At 39.8% G+C, this 8,310-nt stretch overlaps 2 protein-coding genes across 3 annotated transcripts in view; one reads left to right on the top strand and one right to left on the bottom strand.

Annotated features, from left to right (window-relative positions):
- Positions 1–8,310, bottom strand: part of LPIN2 (lipin 2) — a 124,247-nt gene that overhangs the window by 73,242 nt on the left and 42,695 nt on the right. The window contains exon 1 of one of the 2 annotated variants that reach the window (XM_011996331.1): positions 5,478–5,708. The exons of the other annotated variant lie outside the window; for it this stretch is intronic. Within the exon in view, the coding sequence (XP_011851721.1) occupies positions 5,478–5,579 (102 nt within the window). The 5' untranslated portion in view covers positions 5,580–5,708. Of the gene's footprint in view, positions 1–5,477; positions 5,709–8,310 lie in introns of those variants that run through there. 2 annotated transcript variants of the gene reach the window in all.
- LOC105551198 overlaps positions 7,274–8,310 on the top strand; it is a 13,612-nt gene continuing 12,575 nt past the window's right edge. The window contains 2 exon segments of the mRNA XM_011996354.1: positions 7,274–7,481; positions 7,879–7,935. Coding sequence (XP_011851744.1) covers positions 7,274–7,481; positions 7,879–7,935 — 265 coding nt within the window.

Raw genomic sequence — 8,310 nt, 5'->3', positions numbered from 1 at the left:
AAACACCTGGGAAAGCTTCTAAAAATAAAACTTCCCAGAGAGGAAGGCTAAAATGAACCCTGTGGTGTTGGACTGGAATTGGAGGTCTCAGTATGAACTCATGGTTTTAAAGTATATACACAGGTAACTAAATGCACAAGTACTGATGTGTTTATACCTAGAAAACACACTCAAATATCCTAACTCTATTAAGAGGACCTAGAATCAAGGATACTCTCAAAACAATGTGCGTATCTATGGCCCAGATCTTGCTTTCTAAATATCATTCTTCAATAAAAGGAACCAGGGCTCCTTGGAGAAGTGGTTGATTCATTCCATGGCTATGGGCAGGAAAATACAAGATAATGCTGGAGCATCTTGTGGAGCCAGGGACTGGGAAATGCTCAAAATCAAAAGAGCGAGTGTATGTCAGAGAAAAAAACAGAAGTATACTTCCAAGAGCTAAACACAGAACAATTTGAGCAACAAAATAGGATTATTAGATTATAATCAGTTGAATAAAATATTCTTGAGTCCTCACTGATAGAATAAATTAATATATAAGTGAGAAATGACAGCTCTTACAGATAAATTCTAATTAATGAAGAAAAAATGAAACCAGAAACTCACTACTGGAATATATCACAGTATTATTTATGGAAGGCAAGATCCATCAATGGATGTTAAAAATAGGAGGCAAAAGTTTGAGGAGAGGCCGGGCTTGGTGGCTTACGCCTGTAATCCCAGCACTTTGGGAGGCCAAGGTGGGTGGATCACCTGAGGTCAAGAGTTCAAGACCAGCCTGACCAACATGATGAAACCCCATCTCTACTAAAAATACAAAAAGAAGCTGGAAGTGGTGGCACCTGTAGTCCCAGCTACTCAGGAGGCTGAGGCAGGACAACTGCTTGAAGTCGGGAGGCGGAGGCTGCAGTTAGCCAAGACAGCGCCACTGCACTCTAGCCTAGGCGACAGAGCAAAACTCTGTCTTTTTAAAAAAAAAAAAAGTTGACAGAGAAACAAGATGTCTGGATATTCTTAAAGTATTTTCCCCAAGACACACATTCATTACAAAAGAAAAAAACTTTTAACTCTACAGTAGAGAAACCTGGAAGACACAACCATAACCAAGTGATCGGGAAAACTTAAGACACATTCACCTCAGGGACTCATGGTATGACTCACTGAAAAGGACTTCGGAGGTATTCTGACCAAAAACACACAACCTCAATCTAATTACGAGACATCAGACAAACGAAGTAGAGACAAATTCAACAAAATATCTGACCGGTGCTCATCAAAACATCAAGGTCATGAAAAGCAAAGACTAAAGAACTGTCACAATTGGAAGAGACTAAGGAGACAGGACAATTCAAGGTAAGGTGGGGTTCTGGAACAGAAAAAGGACATTAGTAAGAAGAATCTGAATAAAGGCTGTAGTTTCATTTTCAAAACAAAACAAAACAGTTATTCTTGGCCTCCATTACTGCCTTCAATTCTGCTTCAGTCTCTCTGGGAAATCCGTATTTTCTTTTGAAAGCGCCACAGGGATTCACTCAGCGATGAGTCAGATGTGGGCATCACTGTCCTTGCGACTTGTTTCTCACCCCTGCCTGCATGCTGGGAGTCACTGAGGTTCCTGGGGAATCCTCATGACCAGGCCACCCCCTCTGCAGATTCCAGTGCAAGTACTTTTGAAAGCCTCCAAATGATCCCAGAATGTAGCACATCTCAAGCTGTGTCTCAGGACCACAGGTGCATGGAATGAGTTCCAAACCCTCCTGTTTTCTTGACAGTGAACAGAGCTGAAGGAGGGTGTAGTTCCTGTTCCTTTCCTGCCTCACTTCCTGGCCTCAAGTGATCCGCCTGCCTGGGCCTCCCAAAGTGCTGGGATTACAGCTGCGCGCCACCATGCCCAACCGGGATTTTTATTTAGATCCTTGCAGAGTTGTGTCCATCTCCTCTAGGCCAGGCCAGCAGCCTGACCTTTTGGGACATCTAAACGCACAGTGATGGAACTAAGGTGTGTTTTCCCAGCACACAAAGACTACACCTGGATCACATCTACAATACAGGGCTCACCAGGCACTCTAAGGAACTGAGTATGTCGAGTATGTAATCAGGAACAAGTATCCAGGCAAACTCAACATGGCAGCATTCATACAGCCATTTGCTGGATATCTGCCCAGCTGTGTTATTCATAAACCCAGAGCAGCAAAAAATTCAGACATATTAGTGAAGGCAAACAAAAAATATATATATTTACATGCATCTATGGGGACTCAGTTGTAGCACAATAAATATTTGCTAAATGAAGACAATTTTGTTTCCTCTACATTAATAGGCTTAGCTATGCAATATACAGTCTGTGTGGAGGCAGTTTGTGTGCATGTATTTCTTAATCGTAAACTATTTCTAAGTCCTTCCTTACTGAAAACAGATGGGGGCATAAATATAAAAATGAAAAAAATGAAAAAAACATAAAAATGAATAATAAATAATTTTCAAACAGCCAAAACATATTCATGTCCGTAATCCCAAAACCACTCTCCCCCAAACTCCTGAGCTCATCTGTGGCGAGCATGCTTTGAAAACAAAGACTTTCAGGGAATTTACTCCCCCAAACTGCCTGACCAGTAATCTTGTATGGTCCCCCAATATATCCTCTTAGCAGGCCTCAGTTTTCATTTCAGCGCACACTGTCACTTGGCTAGTGAGCCTACCAAAGCACACCTGTAGGTTTACTAGAATCTTCTCCCTCGAATGCAGCTACTTCTGCAGGGCTTAAGGAACCATCACCCATTCATAGCTCAGTGGCAAGAGCACAAACACTCCTGAAACGCAGGGGAGTTAGGAGGGAGGAAAGGTATCATTTTCAAGCCCAAAGTTATTAGCTGTGGAGAGTGGGAGCTAAAACATGGCTTTGAAAATGGAGCTCAGAAAATGTTTATCTCAAAAATTTTGGGGAAACCTGGCCCTTATCCAGAAAGAAAGAGGAAATTCTTGCATTAGCCCTTTCTTGTTCTAGGACTCAGAACTCTGGCTGAGTTCTCTGGCTGATTATGAGACAGTTAGGTATAGTAACATTATTTCTACAAGGAAACAAAATTCCACTCAATTAAATACTTTTTTGAACACTGGCCACGCTAGACTGGAGGAACTAATTAGTTTTAGACTTGTTCACCTAGAGTTGTTCTAGGAATCTGGGCAGCAATCAGTAATGACAATGTGTTATGGGTAGGGTTCCCCACCACTAACCTCAGCCCCACCCCAAATTCCAGGTGGATTCAGGGTTTCCTAACTTAGCACGAAGCACTCTGCCTCATATCATGTGCCCCACCCGCAGGGTGACTTGCCACCTCCGACCACTGTTTGTGTTATTAAATCTGGTTGAGCTTTTTGGCATCAACCAGAGGTGCCCAGGTCCTTTGATAAACAGCTCACAGAGCTGAGGATTGAGGGGCACTGCCCTCAGGGCTTCCTGGAGTCCCCTGCAGCTGGTGAGAATGTGAAGACCCAGGATCAAGTCTCACTTCTGCTGGAGAAGAGGTCTGGGCTCTGTGCCAGGGGTTCTCTCTAATAAGAATGCTCAGGTGACCTCTAGAGTCCCTCCCAGCTCTAAACTGTAGAAAGGCTCCAATTCTATAAGCATTTCTGAGGATTACAAGTTTGGCTAAGAACTCCTGTAGTATATTCTTCCCAAACTTAAAACAAAAAAATGCAATCAAAGTGATTTTTTAAAATGGGGTGAAAATATGGCCAGTAGATTATTCTGGGACTTCAGGGTATTTTAATATAAAATAATTTAGCTTTTTCCTTAGCAAATAAAGGTATTGTCAATTCTTGTTTCAAAAATATGAAAACATGGTCTTTGAAATTTCCACGTTTCTAACAAAGCACAGAAATCTTCTCATGGTTTTCTAAATCATGAGATGATGCCTTTATATTCCCAAATCACAAAACCATGAGGAAAGACTCTTTCAAAACTTAAACTGTCACCTTACAAGAGGGGTGCTCAGAAAGGATGTGACTTGTAAGGAGTGTTCAGGTCACAGAAGCCCTGGACCCTGAAAAACAGGGTTCTCCCTCTCACCACACACACCCAGGTTCTAAAGTCAAACTCCTATGTAATCATTACAGGCTACTAAGCAGATATCAGATCCTTATCCCAAACGTCAGCATTAAGAAAACTCATGTTTCTCATGGGACAGGGAGGTGACTCACTAGACTTCAATGTTCTAATGGCAACATAAAACCGAACCGTTAATAGAATGCAGCCTAAGCAAACACCCCTTGACCTCTTTCTGGAAAACACCAGCAGACACAAGTTCCTGTGACGGACAGTTTATGTGTGTTAGTGCTACTTAATAAATGAATAATTTTTAAAGTATTTCGTAAAAAGTCAGCAAGGTTCTCTATTCTCCCTTCTGACCTTAACAAATGTGAGTCAGCCTGTGTGTGTATACACTCTATAATATTAAAATGTTGATTTCAAAAGCAAACTGCCTCCTTTGGTAGCACCTGACTCTTCCATTCATATTCAAACCACATCTTCCCATTAGTCCCTGAGAACTCTGAACAAGCACACTTTTACTAACAGATCCAAAAGCAAAAAGCAGAGTGTGATAACATTTTTAAAGATAATAAACATTTGTATAACCCTAAAACTAAAATCAGATTATGAGCCACAGATTTTAGAAACTAATTTTTGTCTCACTGATTTTACGCTTGTTTTCATAAAAATATCCATCCTTAATTTTAAAAAAATAATCTTGAAAATACGTGTTTACTTCTTACTATTTTTAAAGGAAAGCTTCCACAGGTAGAGTTACACTGTTCTCAAGTCAATTGATTTTGTTTCCTTAATGCAGATTTCTGGGACTTACATTAAGCTTATACAACTTGTTCTAAGTTATATCTTGTAACAAGAGAGAAAACTCTGGATTTAAAAAGTTCAGACAATTTATATTTTCCCCATGTATTTCAAGCTTACAAAAATTTCTTGTTTATGATCACAGAAGAAAGCACCTGCAGCCACCCTCTATAATATATCCAAATACAACGTCAGCTTCCAGATATTAGTTTACCATTCCAATAATTATGGCTAGGCCAACAAAAACTGTAACACTTTTATACGATTTTTACTACTACACTTAAATGCAAAGAGCATGTGAAACCAAATATACTATTTTTGAAACGTAATTTTTAAAAATTCTCAGTTTAAAACAGCAACTTCATTCCCTAGGAAAAAAAGTCTTTTGTTAAATAACAACAAATAGAGACAGTAGAAAGACGGTACAGTGAATGAAGCAGGGTAGGTAGGCAAAGACTTCTGTTCAACATAGCACTTAGAAGTTAATAAAATTCACCACAACATTTTCCTAAGAAAGGACACTAATTAGCCTTTTTGTTTTGTGGGTGCTGTCCCCTCTTCTCTCAGTAGTGTCCAGATTGAGCAAGCAGGGAAGGGAAGAGGCACATTGGGAAATGTAACTCACCAGGATACCAGGAGGGGACTTGTCATGGTAAACATCTTGAGTTTTACTTAATGATCCTTCACAAACCTCCTCATCTTCCTTATCATCTTCTAAGTAAAACATCTTGAAAATCAACTAGCATGTCTTTTTTCAGAGATGAAGGTGTATAATCAAAACAGAAAGCTGCTCTCTTGATAAACTGAGTACAAACCACTTGCAGACACAGTTATATGGCTAAAACAGAAAGGAAATGGTTCTAACAAAAAAAAAAAAAGCAATGCATACACAAGTTTACCAATGAGATTTGCTCAAAATGCCTCAACCCCTTCTCCCCGAAGGAGATAAGCAGGGGCATGGGACAGGTTGTGCCATGTGTTTACACTGATAGGCACCAAGACCTGCCCAATCACATGATGGCCACTGCAGCTTCCATCACACAGGACAGGGATTGAGTTAATGATTCTCTAAACCAATCACATCCTCATTTTTTAGAAATTAAAACAGCTACTATACATATGGAGACTGATCTTATGTAAGCGAATCATGTAAGGGAAGTCATTTACATACATTTTCCCAGCAGCAGGGAGCTTCCCAAAGTCAGCCAGATGACATGCTTCAAAGAGCCCAACTACTGAACACTTTGTGTCAGACTGGCATGACCCAAGACATTCTCACAATTCTGGGAGGCATCCTGCTCAGCACTGGATATAACAAGCAGAATTTACTTCATTTCAAGAATATGATAATGCAACATTGTAAAATTCAAACATTCCCGGTATTTCTTTGGCAGCTCTCAATAAGTCAACACATAGTAATTTCAACTGAATTTTTCTAAAAACCGAAAGCACACTTAACTCACAAGGACAAACATACTAGATTTCTGAATTAAGATATACTATTTTTTTCATACCATTGTCTAGGATTGTGCTGTTCATCGCAAACAGCCGTTAGCCACATGTGGCTACTGAGCACTGGCAATCAGGCCAGCACCAACTGCAGTGTGCTCCAAGTGTAATGTACACACTGGATTTCCAAGACTAAGAATGAAAAGAGAATAAAATAATCTCATAATTTCTAATATATACTACATATTTAAAGGATATTTTGGATATATTGAGTTAAATAAGGTATTACATTTACTTTTACCTAGTTTTTTCTTTTTCCACTTTTTAAAATGTGATTACTAGAAAATTTGAAATTACACATGTGGCTCACATTATATTTCTATTGGACAATGCTGCTCTAAAACCCTGAGAAAATCTTGAGAACAAGGTGGGGAAAAGGACATTCAGGCAAGTTACAGGTAAGGAAGAACTGAGGACAACTGGACTGTTCATCATTCCTTTAAAGTATTTAATTCATCAACAATACACTAGCTGATTCACATCCATTTAATGATCTTCACATTAAACCTTTTTCTCTGCATCTCAACTTCACAAAAGACAAAATTTTCAAATATCTGACCAAGCAATAGGTGTTTGGTGATGTTTAATACAGTAACACACCACAAAGGTTCATATAATAAAAATGTTAAGTGGCCGAATTAAAAACCTATTTCATCAAAATTAGAAATGGCAAAACTTATCTTGCACGCAGCATGTTTTCCTGCTTGCCTTCTAGCCCAGCAGATAGTAACGTGGCCTGCAGTACACCAAAGTGCCCAGTCACTTGCAATCTAATTCAATACACATCAGGTACACAAACTCCTACTTTTAGAAAAGAATGGTTTCGGTTTTTATGGTCTAAATTTTACGCAATGAATAAAATTTAAATCTCTTCATCCATAAACTACTGCAGCTCAGGATCCTTGGCATCAGATGGTAGTGATAAAAACCGGGTATTGGGGTGCTGCCAGTGGAGAAAAGTGGAAAAAGTCAGAGGTCAGCAAGAAGGGGAGGCTAGCAGGAGAAAGAGAGATTAAAGAGAAACCTAAGAAGGTGAAAAAAAGAAAAGTTAGAGGGACAGAGGAAATAAAATGTAGAAGAGATGAGAAAACATTCAACTGGATAGCAGAAGGGGAAAGCCGTGAGGAGGGTGGAAAGAAGAAAGACAAAAGCCATATCCATTTTAAATGTGAATAAACTAAGGTCCACAAAGAGGTCAGGAAATTAGCCCAATGTCACCCAATTGGTCAACAAAGGTGCCAGGACAAGAAGCCTCCCAGTTTCTGAGTCAGTGCCTTTTTGTGTTATGCCAAGCAGAGACCAAGAGAGAACATGCTGGGGATCAGCAGGAGGAGGCTGACAAAAGGCAGGAGCAAAGGCTTAGCAAGCGAGGCGTGGTGGAGATCCAGCAGGAGAGGTCAGTGGGTAGAATTCTGTTCAGCAACTCTTGCCTACAACGCAACTTATACAACCAGTGGGGTGCCGAGGCCAGTCATTTGGGGTTTCCTGCTAGTGTTTGTATTGTTTCCTTGTTTTAGCTGATGACTCCCAGAATGTCCTGACTGCAAGGAACATGTACTATGGACCCATCAGAAGTGAGCTCATTTTCTAAACATCTGTGTTGCCAACAGGCACACACCTACAGTTTCCTCCTATGGCCACCTGTGGATCACCCTGACCTTAAAGGCTGGTAGCCAAAGTTCTGCTTCCAGCCCCCCATCTGTAAGGTGACATTTTTCAGTCTTGATGGATAAATGTTAAAATCACAACCAACAATTCTTAATCATCCCTATGATTTTCAAAGGAAACTGTTACTGTATTGTCAAACTTTTTCTCTACAGGCTAAAATAAGAATAAATGAATACTGAGAAAAGCTACTTTTTACTTTTGCATAATATCTTCAATGATCTTTTTTTAAAAGTGTATAGAATTTGGAAGTCTTTTTCCCAAGATTTAACTCTTTAAAAAAA

The sequence above is a fragment of the Mandrillus leucophaeus genome, unplaced genomic scaffold (assembly GCF_000951045.1).
Source record: "Mandrillus leucophaeus isolate KB7577 unplaced genomic scaffold, Mleu.le_1.0 Scaffold51, whole genome shotgun sequence".
In the NCBI taxonomy this organism is placed as follows: domain Eukaryota; kingdom Metazoa; phylum Chordata; class Mammalia; order Primates; family Cercopithecidae; genus Mandrillus; species Mandrillus leucophaeus.
The sequence above is the reverse complement of the archived record's forward strand: the minus strand, read 5'-3'. Positions and strand labels throughout refer to the sequence as shown.